Raw genomic sequence first — 17,872 nt, forward strand, 5'->3', positions numbered from 1 at the left:
GACAATAATTTTAACGCTGATTTTAATATGTGCATTTGCTAGCTTATGGCTGCGTTCGGTTTTTGATTAGTCGTAATTTTGAATGTAGAATTATCTCTATGACAACAAATGGCGGAAGTTATGAAAACAAACAAAGCTTGAGTAAAAGAAACCACTCTAGTTCTTTATTTTGTGTAACGATGAGTGAAAATATTGAATTAAAATCGTTTCCATCTAGCTTCGGGAAGGATAATGACATCGAAGAATATCACGAAATAGACGAAAAGGCTATTTCTGAACCGAAAACACATTCGCAACGCCGGGTATCGAAAGCTCACTCAAAAACTATCACCGAAAAAGATTTCTTTACAGAATACGATGTGAAGTATGCTCATAAGAAGCCAGGTAAGAAAAAACTTACCAAAAAGAAAACAGACGCCTCAAATTTAATGGATATAATTAACTCTGAATTAGCTGGTCTTACTCCCCCCGTGACCGAAGAATTAGTGACCATGAAGATTGATAATTCGAAGGCGTTATCGAACACTTACTTTAGAAGTTCTGGTATACAAATGTTTAAAAAGCCTCTTTGCTTTATACCGGAGCATGGGTAAGTTAAAGCACCACTGTTGTAATTACCTACTTAATGTTTAATGCTGAAACCATATCCGATATCTAAATTTGTACCTACAAATATGTAAATTTTATTTCAGCTACGGAGACAAGTTACTCACAACAGTTTTAAACCCTGTATACCCAAAAGTGCTGGAATATGCCATAACAGAATATAAACCTATACCAGTTCAGTATATGGAAGCTGAAAAGTTTGAAGACATCGTGGCTACAAATGAATCTGACGACGGATTAAGTAAATTTCTAGATATGACAATAAAAAATATTAAATTCAAACATCACCATGAATTATCTTTAGAAGAATTACTTTGTAGTAAACTTGTTGAAATATACAATGAGTACAAAGGAAATGAGAGAATGCTTAGTGAATTAATAAGAGATATCAAAGTTATTAGAGAAACTAGAGACGGTCTCAAAGAAGACTTCACGAAAATATCAGCGAAAAAGGAAACTGTAAGATTTGATGAAACAGTTAGAAAATATTCGGCGAAACTTTTTTATTTGAAAAGCAAGCATGAACAACATGTAAATATGAGAAACAAAATGCTACACCAAATTGGTTCCGTGTGGTCAGACGTTTTAATGACCAGAGAAAAATCAGGGAAAGTAAAGACTGGTTACGTTTTAGATATTGATAAAAGTACGAAAGATTCTGAAGAATACGAAAAAGAATGGTCTGAAGTATTTAATATAGAATACACTGATAAACTTGATAGAATTGAATATGACTATGTTACAAAATATGTCGAGTACAAAAATGCAAAAGCAAATAAATTGCAATCTAAAATGAATAAACCCAAATTAGATATTGATGAAGATCTAATAAAAATGGAAGCGGAAACTATTGCTAATAAAACAGTAACAAAAGATAAAATCAACATAGGCCTAAGACAAGATCCTAAATTAATAACAGACAGACGAAAATCTCAGAAACCTCAATCAAGAAAGTATTTTTTTAAGATATTCGTAGATGACGTGTTTGTCTGCGAGTCTGACGCATACGAAATTAGCCCAGTAGATAAAACTAACGTAGAATTCACGGAATCTTTTTCAGTACAAATACTACCCAAAAACACTGAAATAACAATAGAGTTATTTGAACAAGATGAATCTGTATCTCACGTAAAAATAGCTCTGACCAAAATAAAAGAAACTAGTGTCAATGCAGATTATAAGACTGAAGTATTTGTTTACAACAACATTGTAGAACCCAATTCCAAACATGTTGGTTGTGGACATAATATCAAAGAAATAGCAGGAGAAAATAACATGAGATTGAAAAGCAGTAATCTGTTTAAAGGGAATTTGTATACGACTTGCGAGGTAAGTTTACAAATGGGCTGGAATGAGAAATTAAATGAAAACGAAATGGAGTCCATCAAATCTTCCATGGAAATAGGTAGAAAGCTTAAGAGATTAATGCATGGTATTGATAAGCCTGATATTGATGCATTGAAAAATATAATAGAAAATATATATGAAAAGGACATTGGAAATGACGAGGAAATAATAAATACCTTGAGACGTTTATCCAAATTAAATGTGGCTTCTGATGCTAATATTCCTATAGATAAAGAAAGTCCGGAATTCATCAGACTAAAACTCTTACATCTACGAAATACCGGTGGTTTTACAAATGTAGAAAATAAAATGATACCTTTATTGCCAAGTCAAATTTCAACAGAGCAGTTGAACTGTCTCCAAAAGAGTACAGAGAATGAGTTCGACGTTCAATATTATGATAATCAAGATATGGACCCAATAGAGATACAGAGGTACATTGGAGCCAAATATGTGGAGAAGTTAAATAATAATATGGTAAAAGATTTAAGTGAGCATCTGTTGAAGAAAACTCATAAAGATGTCGTACGGGATTTCAAGGATTTGAGTTTAAGGTTGGTTTAAAAAAAATTGACGAGGAATTGAGAATAATAAATAGGCGTGAGGTTTTTGATGATGACTATACCTACATACTGGTGAAAATTAAAATTACTTGATCGATCGAACGTACAATATCGTAGTTGAAAGACAAGCAGTAATTACAATTTCAGTTGCTTCAAATCTGAGGATTTTCCGCGGCAAAATCGCTTTTTAACATATTTACACTTTACTTTTTGATTTTTTTTATCTACCAACTATACAATTTCAGGGGCCTCTTCTCAAACCAGTCCAACCTATCCCTGTCCCTCTCGAACAGCACTCGGCAACAGCTTTTGTCAGATGCCCTCCCCAAAGACCAGGAGATCCGTGTGAGCGTGTTCCGTGCTCTCGGACTGCGGGATCGCAGTGCTCCGGTCGTTCAGAACGATGATGATGATGATGAGAAAATCGCTGGTAGGTATCATCTGAATTGATTTTGGACTGCTTACCTAGAGCTTGTTGATTTATTTCGAGTAAAATTTTTGGTATCCCTTTTTCTGGTCTGCTACCTCGATTTTTTTAGGTTTCAAAATTCGGCCTCTCCGCCCTTTTGTTCGAGTGTCCTATCATAAGATATCGGAGCAAACTACTCCGGCTATCGGCTGCCATCCTACCTGGAATCAGACTATAAAGATCAAGACTAAGTAAGTTTAGTTTCATTATTGTGATGTCCGGTTCGAAGGACCAACTTTTGAGAAGTTTAAACTTAGACGGCAAGTAGCTTTACTTACTTACTTGGCTGTCGCGATGACCCAAAATGAGTCATTGGCCTCTAACACGAATTAAATTAACCTTATTTAAACTGACATATCCGCTATCCGCCAAATACGAGTATTTAAAGAAATAAAGTCACAAATATGAGTTTGCCAAATTTCTTCCCTTGGGTCGTCTCTAGATCCCACACAGGAGATACCTCTGTGACACCGACATTGATGCGTTTACCATTACAGACTGTCTCCTCTCTCAACAATACAAGTGAATATATTCGATGAACAGCGGTCACCGGTCGCTGATGATTCCGACCAGCCGCTTACAGTCCACTACCGTTGTCAGAACAAGTGGCTTGGCTGCGTAGAGGTTCCATTGAAGACGGTTCTGGACATGGGAATGGTAAGTAGGTATAGTCTGTGCGGAAACAGAAGAGTCGTGGAATGTATGGGGCCCAATACATTCCACGACTCTTTTCTTTCCGAACAGACTCTACAATGGGATATTTATAAAATCGGCAACAATAATAGTTAGGAGTATTTCATAACATCTGGTTATTTATCAGTTGCAAAGGATCTGACCGTTGACCGTCCTTATAATATAACCATATTATGGTTGCCGGAACAATTGGCTTGGCTGTGTATTTTCAGATAGTAATGGACATAAATGAGAGATCTTGTGTATATTTCAGCTAAAAGGCACCTTCAAGATATCTTCGCCATCCTTCCTTCTAGGCTACGAGAGTGCCCCCAAAAACTCCCACTCTTTGATACCTGAGGTAACTCAGCTGATGAGTAAGGAAGCAGCTTTCGTGTCGCTTCAGATCACCAGTAGCCTTTCACATTTGGGAGCGGGACAGGTGAGTTGAGACCTGAGTAACTGATTAACTTACGACGACAGAGTTAATCGACTATTGTAATCTTAGGGGCTACCGCGAACCACTTTTTCGTTTGTTCGTTCGTCTATTCGCCTTTAGGTATAACTTGAATATGCAAGAGTAATAGCGTGACGCTGATAGTTCTTTATGTAGAGTTGTAAAATACTAGAGAAAGGACTCAGACCAAATTGGAACTTGTTTAGAACAACAGTAGCTTAAAGCGTTGCTGACTTATTTGATAACCTATTGCATACATTATCATCACGCTTCAATTTTCAGGGCTACAATCAACCAGTCCCAACCGACCCTGACGACTACATCATCCGACATCTGAACAACTTTGTGACCGAGTACACGAACGAGTTCCCTTCGAGAAACATCTCCCTCACGTACATAGACAGTACGGGTCACAACAAGTCTGTGACGCATTTCCTGCAGCCCATTCCGCCGCCGGATTATGAGAATTTTCCTAAGAATCCTAAGAGTGGGTCAGCTATGTCGAAGAGTTCTCGATCGTCCAGCAGCGGAAGAAAGAAGGATACGGTATGTCAACACTCAAGAAGTTTATTTTTAGCCTTCCGTGCCTCAAAGGGAAAAAAGAACCTTTAGGATCCTTTCGTTATGCGTCTGTCTGTCAAAACCCTTTTTCTTATAAGAAACCCAAGAAGGTATAACAAACTGAAAGTCAGACTTGAGTCAGGTCAGGAGCTGTAAAAAGATCAAACTTAATAAGTCAACGAAGATAAGGCCACAATAAACCAGCATATCCCTAGACATAAAAAAAGCGCTGGTGGCCTAGCGGTAAGAGCGTGCGACTTTCAATCCGGAGGTCGCGGGTTCGAACCCCGGCTCGTACCAATGAGTTTTTCGAACTTATGTACGAAATATCATTTGATATTCACCAGTCGCTTTTCGGTGAAGGAAAACATTGTGAGGAAACCGGACTAATCCCAACAAGGCCTAGTTTACCCTCTGGGTTGGAAGGTCAGATGGCAGTCGCTTTCGTAAAAACTAGTGCCTACGCCAATTACTGGGATTAGTTGCCAAGCGGACCCCATCAGGCTCCCATGAGCCGTGGCAAAATGCCGGGACAACGCGAGGAAGATGATCCCTAGACATTCAAAAGGGAATCGAGAATTACCTGCCTTTAAATTTATTTATTTTGTAGACGGAAGAAAGAACAGAGTTGGAATCAATCTACAGCGGGTTCAGCGGCAAAGCCGATGGGATCGGGAAAATGATGGACGCGTGCCTGAGATACGTATCGCTCATTCCATGCTACGAGCCAGTAGACAGACGAGTAGTCACGTTACTGGGGGTGGTAAGTGTTTTTTTAGGTCACCTAATCTTGTAATACGAGAAAACACAATGTGACACGGCCTGCTGAGGCCAATGTCACGTCACGTGGCAAGTTTGTTTGACGAATAGGGCCCTACAAAATGTTGGGCCTCCTCCTGTGGTCATATGAGCCGGGATATTTTTCTCAAAATCTTGTAACTAATACAAGCGGATGTCACTTTTTGACAGCTTTTGTTAAAAAGAGACTTCCACTTGTATTACAAGTTACAAGCTTTTGAGAAACGGGCCCCTGGTGTATTTCCTGCTCGGTCTGATAATAAAATTACGGATCAAAAACTATTTGGTCCTTTGAACCGGATACCATAGTTCAGTACAATGCCTCAGCTGGAAGAGGCAATCAGATGATCCTTACCCTAATAAAGTAGGTTATTTGTTGCATTTTATTAGCAGTTTAGTTTAGAGTTAGACGACCCAATAAGACTAAAAAAGCGAACCAACGAACTAGCTAATTTTTTCAGGAACTCCTAAAAGTCCTCCACGGCTCTCCCCTCGACCACACTATCCTCCTAACCAGCTATTTTCTCTATCTCGGCCTCAAATGTTACATCGCCGCAGGCCTAGGGCTCCCCCGAGGCCTAAGCTTTTACGTCCTCACCAAATACGATTTAACCACCCATAAAATAGTTATGTCCAGTGATCAGTATAAGAGTAAACTGTTTGGGAGGAACGATGGATTCGTGTGGTACGTTTATGATGCAGTTAGTGGGGAGAGGTTCGAGTTGAGAGATGTCAGTTGCCCGCTGAAGAGTGTGAATTATGTATTTGACAATGATAATGTGAGTACCCTATATCTTTAATAGTAATTCACTTTGCGTGCTGTATTTTGAGTTGCCTATTTACCTCCAAAGGGGTTTGACCGATTTGAAAACAGTTATCTTAATAATTAATTATGCATAGAGTAATAATTGTGTAAATTCTCAGGTACTTGTTTTTTGATTTTTACATGAGTTATACTTGGTCAAGCAGATCTTGTCAGTAGAAAAAGGCGGCAAATTTGAAAAATGTAGGCGCGAAGAGATATCGTCCCATAGAAAATTTGAATTTCGCGCCTTTTTCTACTGACAAGATTTGCTTGACCATCTTATATATTATGAATCGACTGTTTTCTTTTAGATTTGGGTGAACGTCCAGTCTTCTCTCGATTGTGAAAGCGTCTCTTTTGATTTTACTCGATCTTCAGATTGGCAGCCCGTGAGTGCTTTATCTAATTTTATACTCAGTTTGGACATAAGATCCAAATTACTTTGTAAACCACTCTAAGATTAGAATGAAACAGGTATCTTCCTTATTAGCCCTTAATAATATTTTCACTTCTCAGGTATTCGACAAATCTATTTTCGTAATGAAGCTCCCAGTAGTGACTGATACCAGTCTGTACTCCGCTGCCGTCGGCGCCGAGAATTTACGAGTAGCTCTGGAGAGCCGGATTAAAAGTAAGGTGCAGCAGTGGCGCCCTCACGTCAAAACTATTTGGAACAGGTAACTTGCCATAGATAAGAAATTTCTGAAAGCAGTAATACCTAAACGGAGTTACAGAATAGTACTACCGTACAGAAAGGACACTTCCTACAAAACCGAAGTTTGACAGCGATTCAGGGTCGAATCATGATATCCCTTTCTAACTTATGGCACTATCCCTTTCGGCTATTTAGGTTTGTCAAAATTCAAGTCATTATCTTATCTGTGGTCGGTTTGTGGACGTCAAGTTGTGTCAACTAATAATTGCTCGGAGCAATGCTGAGCCGAACGGAGCCGAGTTTGCCCGAAGTCACAGGAGTGTCTCCCCACTGACGGAGTGATAAGTTTGCTGATGATCAGATCCAAACCACCTTGATCAGACCTTTTGGATTATAATTTTCCTTGACCATGCCGCCATTTAACGTGAAGATTTTTTAACCTTTTGAACGCCACAGACGGCAATTGACGTCAACGCAAAATCGTGACAACGACGGCAAAGACGGCATTTGCCGTTGATAGTTTTTTGATGAAAATCTGCTGAAAAACACCCCATTTTTAGGTTGGCATTATTTATTCACAAAACTAAATTTTACCCCCGTGGCGTCAGTGGCACGGCAAATGGATGCGCCGTTTGGCGTTCAAAAGGTTAAATCATTATGTTGTACAGATACTGTAGTACGCTTCTTCGAGAAGAGTTGCCGTTTTGGGAGTACTACGCCTTCAATCCCACGGAACAGAAGCCGGGGTTAGGACAGCGGTTGAAACAACTAATGGTCACACACAAGGTAGGATATACTTTAGGCACAGAATAAATAATAGTAGGTAATAGGTACTAGGTACAGAAGGTTCACTTTCTAGTGCCCCTCGTAGCACTTAGTAGGTATGAAAACTTAGCGTGGTCCGACTCTATTGTCATATCCACAGTACAGTATGACAGATTTTGATGTACATGATTATCCCTAATTATTATCAGCGCATATTTTCTAATATGTAGGTATACATTTCAACAGTAAAAAAAACAACGGGTTGCACTCAGGGAGTGCCGGCAGAAGTGAAAACTCAATCACTATTGCAAAATGTCTGCAGCACTATGTATAATTGAGGTTAACGCCATCTAGCGTTATTTCGTCGCATTACTTGAAACACCTAAGCACTACATTGTTAGTACTCGAGTTATATTTATGGGCATTTTCACTTAACTGTGCACCTTAAAGCGCGACTTAAGTCGTGTTTCAGTAACGTCTAACCGTTACATTCCCGACAAAATGTATGGGATCTGACATTGACCGTCACGTTTTGTAACGATTGCTAACCGTCCGTTAAAGGTGCACAGTTAAGTGAAAGTGCCCTAATACCAGTTCGGAAACTCACTAGATGGCATTTAAATCAATAAAGAAAAACTGAATGACATTGAAGTAACAGTTTTTCGACCAGGTCACGTGACCGTCTTACGTCTTACGGTCACGTGACACCTGTTACGAGTTTAACATTTTTTCCCCATCACAAAAAGTGCACAGCGCCGCTAAAGAAGTTTTCACTTCAAAAATAAAACTTTTTATTTTCAGATGTTCGGGTTCCCACTAAACATGCCGTTCGTGAACATGAGGTCTGTCATCTCGACTGTCAAATCGACGGGCCTCCACGTGCACGCGGACCCTAATGCGGAGTTCGCGCTGGGGGTCGAAATATATCCGTACCCCAATAATGTTATCAGTGTATGGGTGTTCCTGGCTAGCATTTCTAGGATATAAGCATAAATACCTAAAAAATACTAATCTAATCTATTTAATCCTTAACCTTTTGGACGCCAATGACCGATATATCCGCATCGTAGGTTCAACGCCAAAGACCGATTAATCGGTCACATATCACAGAGCAACATAGACCTACGTGCATATGCATAAAGTTCAATTTCAGTTTTGACACTTCGGTGACGTGGCGTCAGGCGTGATAGCTTTTGTGTTTGACACGGCGTCGAAAAGTTTAATAAGGCATAATAATATCAGATATTACTCAAAATTTAACTGTTACCAAAGTTTAACCGTTTCGTTGCGTATTCCATTTTCGAAAACTTTTGGCTGTGGCGGCGAACAATTATTTCGGAACACGACAGGCGTGCCTTACGCCATAGAATATGATGGCACGCCTATCGTGTCAAACGCCACACATTAAAAACATTGATGACACGCCTGTCGTAAATATGTGCCTCTTACTTGTTAGAGTAAATTGGAAACTTCGGTACAAACAAATAATATAATACAGTGAACCCTCGCTACTATCAGGATTCTTGTGTAAGTGACCTTCCTTATAATGTAAAGTGTCGGTTTAGGATAAATGTATCATCTGGAGACAGTTTATCAAACAAAAACCCTTTACAGAAGAGCAATATAAATTTATTATTAAAACTATACCAGGATACTTAAAAAAACAAGATTTCATTTAAATAAAAATATCGGCGATGTCTTTTTCGTTTTAATGCTAACAAAATAAAATTAACATTTATTCCATCGTAGTATAAAAATATACGTAAAAATAGAAAAGAAGTGTTCATAGCGATGATCTACCAATACCGCCAACGTTACTGTGGAAAAGTGACAACTCGCGCGCAAAAAACATCAAAAATGAGCTCTTAATGTCCAAAAAATAAATACCAAATTCGCTAGCACTATGTTAATGTCAATCTACTTGGCAACTCCACTTTCAGTTTTTTTTTTCAATGACGATCCTGAACTCCGAATTCCAATTGAATAATGTATATGAACGTAAATATTAAGACTCCAAGTTTCTTCTGTCTTTTTTACTAAAAAGGTAAGATTAAAGATTCTAGATAAAAAATCTGTGGGTTGTTGAGATGATCAATAGCAACCCCAAGTTCAATAATTACACATTCAATCAATTAAAGTATAAGAAGTTTTGAGTATGTACATTCAGTAGAACTGTTACTAACTTACCAAGTAAAAGAAATAAGTTTTTGGCAATAATTTCATTTTTGGTACAAGCTTTTATCGCTGACTGTACTTTTCTTTCCACATGTAACCAATACTCATAGAGACCATTCTAGAAATCCAAACACACACACAGGTTGTGTTGTTTTATCACAGAGTTCCTATGGCCGCCTCCTGTCTCCATCATCAGATCAGCTCGATGGTACCATAATATGGCATTGTCATATTTGTCATTTGTCACCCGACTTACATATGTATGCAAATTTTAATCTTCATCGGAAACCGGGAAGTGGGTCAAATTTAGCTTGCAAGATTTGATCCTTACAAACTAAACATACATTGCAAGTTAATGAAAAGCTTGTAAAAATCAAAATTCAAAACGAAAAGTGGGGTTGCCAAGGAGCATGACATCTCTCTTTAGGGTTGTCACTTTACAAGCTAAAAATCTCAAAATTCTACGCGCGCGTTGTCATTTTACTCTTACAAACTTTCGTCAAACGCGTCCAACAGTGATCCTTATTTCGTTGATAAGGTTCACAGTTTCCGCTCAAGTTCCCTAGCCGAGTTTCAGTCCGGTAACCTAACCTAACTAGTGACAGGCAAATGTGAATGTCAGACTGATTCCACATTTAAATTCATTAAAGATATTTACTGTGAAAATGTAATTTTATTACTACTGTCATATGAAAAGTAACGAAAGTTTGAATGGGAGAGAATGTATTGCATGTTTATAGGTAATTTCACGAAATGTACCAATAAAATGAAAATGGATTTATCATTCACTCATTGGATCTATTTTCGTGAATCTACCTGTAAATCGTTGATAAGTTGCAACAATTTCACAATATGCCACATTATCAAACTATCAAAATAATGTCAAAAAAAATCTGATGTTTAACTCATCTTTTACCCCATATTTCAAGGGTTCCTATATCGGATAATATAGTCCCACTCAATATTGAACAAAAAACTATTTCTATATGCTATTTTATCGTATCCCAAAGCTGTAGTTTATTTGGCCCTTTATGTACGGGACAATTTGATACGTCCAAGTTCATTTAAGCACAACCGGTACGTAATAAATAATGTAACATCAACTCCTGGTCCATCGCAATCTTGGTAACTAATTAGAACGCACTATAGATACATGATTGAAACAGTGATATTTTATAAGCTTGATAGGTATGTTGTTGCGAAAGATACCATCAAAGACGTCAACTGCCGCCCGCGGCATATAAACCTTCGTGTATTCCGACAAGGTTCACGATAACGCGCCGCACACGATATGCGTGGCGTTCAGGGTTACGAAACTATGTTATTTCGAGGATGTGGCATTTTATGATATGTGTGGCGTTCACGGATAAGAATCTATGTTATTTTGAGGATGTGGCATTTTATGATAGGCGTGGCGTTCAGGCGTAAGAATCCATGGTATTTTATGAACGAGTGGCAACTCAATATTTTCTATTGTTAAACAGGCAATACAATTGATGAAAGTCTTACTGCGAGATACCAAATAATTATTAAGTCTACACTTAACAGTGGTTTCTTGCAGTTGTATTAAGAGTACAATAAATATACATTTTCACTTTTATACTGCCCTATTATAACTTGTGAATGACCGAAGAATACAACTCCAGTAACTAATTAAATAAAGTATAATAATTATAATAAAACATGAAACAGATCTATTGATGGTTGATTAAAATCGTCTTAATTTACAGTATAAATGTTCATTCATGCTATGATAATTTGACATTAGAATTACACTTGTCATTCATATAGGACAGTATATCATACAAACTGAGCGGCTTAATAAAATAACAGTAATCTCATACCCATCCCTACAGCGGTCGATTATGAAAGTGTTGGCTTAGGGGTCTATCTTTACTTTAAAAAAAAAGTTCAGTTTTTCACTGCATTCGTAATATTCAAAAACGTCACTCGCCAATGGGCTATGTGCACGACTATGGCACCCGGCTGTAAGTGCAACTGTGGCCATTGCATGCATTTTTTTTGGTGGTATTCATTCATTCATTCATTGTGGCTGTGGTTATTGCACATTTGTCAAATTGACCCACTTAGACCCACCTACTGACCCACTTAGGTCTTGAAGGTTACTTAGACAATAGTTATGCCGTAAGTCGTCACATCTTTAGACGTTTTGTTGAATGTAATTTGACGCATGTTTTTGTTTTAATGAAAAAAGGCACAGTGTGGACATAGCTTATGGGAGTATCATTCGATGTAGAAGCGACATCTAGTGAAACTTTTTTCAGCGTTTTTCACTTAAATAGGCACGCACATACGCACGCTCGGGCGAGGCATTTTTACAGACCGAGTTGCCTCGCGAGGCGCCACGTTCTGTGTCTAGTCAAGGTATTAAATATCGACACGGACAAAGTGCCAAAAATATGTATACGATTTATTGCCCATACATTAAGCCCTGTTTGAGATGATGACTAAACAGCTGTCTATTCATAAGTTAAATAAGTGTTATGATTATAATAAATACAATTACTGGTGTAAAACGAGGACAAATCGAAAGCCAACACTGCTAAAATATTATTGTAGAAGATTAAAATATGCGGCATCTACAATGTATAATGCGAAAGTTATGCCTCCCAGCACCGTCCCATTCTAACCTAACAAGTTACAAGATATCAAGACACTAGATACCTTAATTACCTTAATATAATCTTTTATTAATAAAAATTTTACCGCATCAACTGCCTGACTTACAACCACATGATTACTTCTGCGGAGTTCTTTATAACGCTAAAAAAACTGACAGTATACCAATACCAATGTACTATAAACCAAACTTAGTTCCTAGGCCCGCTGACGTCATCATTTTTAGACAAATTTTAACTGTAGTGTCTGTAGTTAGTCCAAACCATAGAGAAAAAAATACATAGAGTGCTCACTCCATACATCAGTTTTAGTACCAAAAATACTATTAGCATCTAGCATCGAGTAGCGGAACTATCAGTACTGCTACTTGACAATAGATGTAGCAGTACTGATAGTTCCGCTACTCGATGCTAGATGTAGACACTGAAATTAATAGTCTGAACTGATGTATGGAGTGAGCACTCTTGTCTTACTATTTCTCTATGGTCCAAACCTCAAGTCCAAAAAAATAACTGCATTCCCGTTGCCAGGGAGGTTTTGGGTTTATACTGAGCAACTTTTACTATGGGACCAACCCTGAAATCGCGAAAAAAAAAAATTACCCTCCCATAGAAAATGGACCAGCCAAAATGTATGAAACAGCCAAATTTTTCTTTTCGCGATTTCGGGGTTGGTCCCATAGCAAAAGTGGCTCAGTATAATCTCAAAACCTCCCTGGCAACGGGAATGCAGTTATTATAAACAAGTTTAAAACGGAAATCATGGATTTTACTTTAACACATTCAGTGCCGAAAACTCGACTATCGGGTATTTTATGATTTCGTTCCCAGGCCGGACGACCCGATAGTCGGGATCGTGATACTAAAGTGTCATTCAATAGAACTTGCTAACTATGTAAACAAACCGCCATACTAAAACTGACACTGAATGTCAATTTACTAGTAACTTTTGTTTGCATAGTTAGCAAGTTCTATTGAATGCTACTTTACACCTTTATATGAAGAAATTTTTGTGGCCTGGCGCGGATGTCTTGTTTGGCTGGGTGGCAAGGAATGTGTTAAAGAACGATCAACGTATTTGCAGTATTCTAAAGTCTATTTTTTTATTCGGTAGACTGAAATGACAGCTAATTGTATGAACATGAAATGTCATTTCATACTATTAACTGTCATTTCAGTCTACCGAATAAAAAAATAGACTTTAGTATCAAGTTATCTTGTGTCGAAGGTCAGAATGTGGCGAGATGTGGGAGGCGACAGCAAACATCACAAAAACCTGTCAGGACACAGCTTAGCTCCCGTCCGGGTCTGGCTTCCGGCTGCGTCGGAGCTGGAATGGAGAAAAGAAGAAACATTAGGCAAATAATTACACAAGAATGGTTAATGTAGAAATTTTGACACATCTAAGGGGGCACTGTCAGTTATAGGCTCATTTGGACGGCGCGCGAACTCGTATACGATTTTAGTTACATTGCGGCCATTGAGGTTACGTCAATTCAGCCGACCGATCAAATGACGCAATGTAACGAAACTCCTATGCGAATTCTCGCACCGTTTAAATGAGCCCTTAAACGCAAAGATTGACAGCTCTGACAGGCCTATATCGTTCGGCGGACTGATCAGTGATCATCATTGCATCAGTGGGCCCCTAAAATTTTAATGAATTGGAAATTGAAATATTTATCGTGGCTTATATCTCGCGTATTTATCTTCAGTCAGTAGACTGTGTTTTGAATATAGCTTCATGCTCAACTGGACCCACCCACCCAGTTTAACGCAATTATTGACATAGATAGAGGGTGCATGTTTAGGGTTCTGTACCCAAAGGGGAAAAACGGGACCCTATTACTAAGACTCCGCTGTCCGTCCGTCTGTCTGTCACTAGGCTGTATCTCACGGACCGTGATAGCTAGACAGTTGAAATTTTCACAGATGGTGTATTTCTGTTGCCCCTATAACAACAAATACTAAAAAGTACGGAACTCTCGGTGGGAGAGTCCAACTCGCACTTGTCCGGTTTTTTCATGTAGGAGGAAAACCAGCAGACAAATCGCCTGATGGTAAGCAATTACCATCGCCCATGGACATCTGCAAGACCAGAGGGGAGAGAGGTTGCAAGTGCCTTTAAGACGCTCTTTTCTTGAAGGTCATATCGTATCAGTTCGCTCTTGGTGACCGTCCTACACTTGACTTCGTCAGCCGTCCCGCTCCCGCGTGCACACGAGCCCTGTGTTAGAGTGACCCACCTGCTGCAGGTAGTGCCGTTGGATGGGCTTGTGCAGCGCCAGCTGGGCCAGCGCGTCGTCGATGGAGAACCACTGCCGCTTGCGGCCCATGAGGCGCGCGTGCTCCCACTCGGCCAGCTCTCGGTGACCGTCCTACACTTGAGTCCGTCAGCCGTCCCGCTCCCGCGTGCACACGAGCCCTGTGTTAGAGTGACCCACCTGCTGCAGGTAGTGCCGTTGGATGGGCTTGTGCAGCGCCAGCTGGGCCAGCGCGTCGTCGATGGAGAACCACTGCCGCTTGCGGCCCATGAGGCGCGCGTCCTCCCACTCGGCCAGCTCTCGGTGACCGTCCTACACTTGAGTCCGTCAGCCGTCCCGCTCCCGCGTCCACACGAGCCCTGTGTTAGAGTGACCCACCTGCTGCAGGTAGTGCCGTTGGATGGGCTTGTGCAGCGCCAGCTGGGCCAGCGCGTCGTCGATGGAGAACCACTGCCGCTTGCGGCCCATGAGGCGCGCGTGCTCCCACTCGGCCAGCTCTCGGTGACCGTCCTACACTTGAGTCCGTCAGCCGTCCCGCTCCCGCGTGCACACGAGCCCTGTGTTAGAGTGACCCACCTGCTGCAGGTAGTGCCGTTGGATGGGCTTGTGCAGCGCCAGCTGGGCCAGCGCGTCGTCGATGGAGAACCACTGCCGCTTGCGGCCCATGAGGCGCGCGTCCTCCCACTCGGCCAGCTCTCGGTGACCGTCCTACACTTGAGTCCGTCAGCCGTCCCGCTCCCGCGTGCACACGAGCCCTGTGTTAGAGTGACCCACCTGCTGCAGGTAGTGCCGTTGGATGGGCTTGTGCAGCGCCAGCTGGGCCAGCGCGTCGTCGATGGAGAACCACTGCCGCTTGCGGCCCATGAGGCGCGCGTGCTCCCACTCGGCCAGCTCTCGGTGACCGTCCTACACTTGAGTCCGTCAGCCGTCCCGCTCCCGCGTGCACACGAGCCCTGTGTTAGAGTGACCCACCTGCTGCAGGTAGTGCCGTTGGATGGGCTTGTGCAGCGCCAGCTGGGCCAGCGCGTCGTCGATGGAGAACCACTGCCGCTTGCGGCCCATGAGGCGCGCGTCCTCCCACTCGGCCAGCTCTCGGTGACCGTCCTACACTTGAGTCCGTCAGCCGTCCCGCTCCCGCGTCCACACGAGCCCTGTGTTAGAGTGACCCACCTGCTGCAGGTAGTGCCGTTGGATGGGCTTGTGCAGCGCCAGCTGGGCCAGCGCGTCGTCGATGGAGAACCACTGCCGCTTGCGGCCCATGAGGCGCGCGTGCTCCCACTCGGCCAGCTCTCGGTGACCGTCCTACACTTGAGTCCGTCAGCCGTCCCGCTCCCGCGTGCACACGAGCCCTGTGTTAGAGTGACCCACCTGCTGCAGGTAGTGCCGTTGGATGGGCTTGTGCAGCGCCAGCTGGGCCAGCGCGTCGTCGATGGAGAACCACTGCCGCTTGCGGCCCATGAGGCGCGCGTGCTCCCACTCGGCCAGCTCTCGGTGACCGTCCTACACTTGAGTCCGTCAGCCGTCCCGCTCCCGCGTGCACACGAGCCCTGTGTTAGAGTGACCCACCTGCTGCAGGTAGTGCCGTTGGATGGGCTTGTGCAGCGCCAGCTGGGCCAGCGCGTCGTCGATGGAGAACCACTGCCGCTTGCGGCCCATGAGGCGCGCGTCCTCCCACTCGGCCAGCTCTCGGTGACCGTCCTACACTTGAGTCCGTCAGCCGTCCCGCTCCCGCGTGCACACGAGCCCTGTGTTAGAGTGACCCACCTGCTGCAGGTAGTGCCGTTGGATGGGCTTGTGCAGCGCCAGCTGGGCCAGCGCGTCGTCGATGGAGAACCACTGCCGCTTGCGGCCCATGAGGCGCGCGTGCTCCCACTCGGCCAGCTCTCGGTGACCGTCCTACACTTGAGTCCGTCAGCCGTCCCGCTCCCGCGTGCACACGAGCCCTGTGTTAGAGTGACCCACCTGCTGCAGGTAGTGCCGTTGGATGGGCTTGTGCAGCGCCAGCTGGGCCAGCGCGTCGTCGATGGAGAACCACTGCCGCTTGCGGCCCATGAGGCGCGCGTCCTCCCACTCGGCCAGCTCTCGGTGACCGTCCTACACTTGAGTCCGTCAGCCGTCCCGCTCCCGCGTGCACACGAGCCCTGTGTTAGAGTGACCCACCTGCTGCAGGTAGTGCCGTTGGATGGGCTTGTGCAGCGCCAGCTGGGCCAGCGCGTCGTCGATGGAGAACCACTGCCGCTTGCGGCCCATGAGGCGCGCGTGCTCCCACTCGGCCAGCTCTCGGTGACCGTCCTACACTTGAGTCCGTCAGCCGTCCCGCTCCCGCGTGCACACGAGCCCTGTGTTAGAGTGACCCACCTGCTGCAGGTAGTGCCGTTGGATGGGCTTGTGCAGCGCCAGCTGGGCCAGCGCGTCGTCGATGGAGAACCACTGCCGCTTGCGGCCCATGAGGCGCGCGTCCTCCCACTCGGCCAGCTCTCGGTGACCGTCCTACACTTGAGTCCGTCAGCCGTCCCGCTCCCGCGTCCACACGAGCCCTGTGTTAGAGTGACCCACCTGCTGCAGGTAGTGCCGTTGGATGGGCTTGTGCAGCGCCAGCTGGGCCAGCGCGTCGTCGATGGAGAACCACTGCCGCTTGCGGCCCATGAGGCGCGCGTCCTCCCACTCGGCCAGCTCTCGGTGACCGTCCTACACTTGAGTCCGTCAGCCGTCCCGCTCCCGCGTCCACACGAGCCCTGTGTTAGAGTGACCCACCTGCTGCAGGTAGTGCCGTTGGATGGGCTTGTGCAGCGCCAGCTGGGCCAGCGCGTCGTCGATGGAGAACCACTGCCGCTTGCGGCCCATGAGGCGCGCGTGCTCCCACTCGGCCAGCTCTCGGTGACCGTCCTACACTTGAGTCCGTCAGCCGTCCCGCTCCCGCGTGCACACGAGCCCTGTGTTAGAGTGACCCACCTGCTGCAGGTAGTGCCGTTGGATGGGCTTGTGCAGCGCCAGCTGGGCCAGCGCGTCGTCGATGGAGAACCACTGCCGCTTGCGGCCCATGAGGCGCGCGTCCTCCCACTCGGCCAGCTCTCGGTGACCGTCCTACACTTGAGT

General features: G+C 43.6%; 1 protein-coding gene and 2 long non-coding RNA genes across 3 annotated transcripts; 2 read left to right on the top strand and 1 right to left on the bottom strand.

The window, feature by feature from the left end:
* Nucleotides 1-46: 46 nt before the first annotated feature.
* On the top strand, nt 47-8,699 carry LOC134651905 (coiled-coil and C2 domain-containing protein 2A). Its single transcript, XM_063507008.1, has 13 exons — nt 47-589; nt 693-2,507; nt 2,762-2,946; nt 3,056-3,176; nt 3,483-3,642; nt 3,932-4,099; nt 4,397-4,660; nt 5,286-5,438; nt 5,935-6,252; nt 6,590-6,667; nt 6,795-6,955; nt 7,602-7,719; nt 8,500-8,699. The coding sequence occupies exons 1-13, from the start codon at nt 99-101 to the stop codon at nt 8,683-8,685; spliced, it is 4,218 nt and encodes a 1,405-aa protein (XP_063363078.1). The 5' UTR covers nt 47-98; the 3' UTR covers nt 8,686-8,699.
* Nucleotides 8,700-11,218: 2,519 nt separating this feature from the next.
* Nucleotides 11,219-11,769, top strand: LOC134652158 (uncharacterized). The gene is made up of 2 exons (XR_010097166.1): nt 11,219-11,284; nt 11,327-11,769. It is a non-coding gene; the product is annotated as an uncharacterized LOC134652158 (long non-coding RNA).
* A 1,941-nt stretch (nt 11,770-13,710) lies between these two features.
* Nucleotides 13,711-14,882, bottom strand: LOC134652160 (uncharacterized). The gene is made up of 2 exons (XR_010097167.1): nt 14,759-14,882; nt 13,711-13,842 (listed from the first exon to the last, which is right to left on the bottom strand). It is a non-coding gene; the product is annotated as an uncharacterized LOC134652160 (long non-coding RNA).
* Between the last annotated feature and the right edge of the window lie 2,990 nt (nt 14,883-17,872).

Source organism: Cydia amplana, chromosome 11 (genome assembly GCF_948474715.1).
Source record: "Cydia amplana chromosome 11, ilCydAmpl1.1, whole genome shotgun sequence".
Taxonomy (NCBI): domain Eukaryota; kingdom Metazoa; phylum Arthropoda; class Insecta; order Lepidoptera; family Tortricidae; genus Cydia; species Cydia amplana.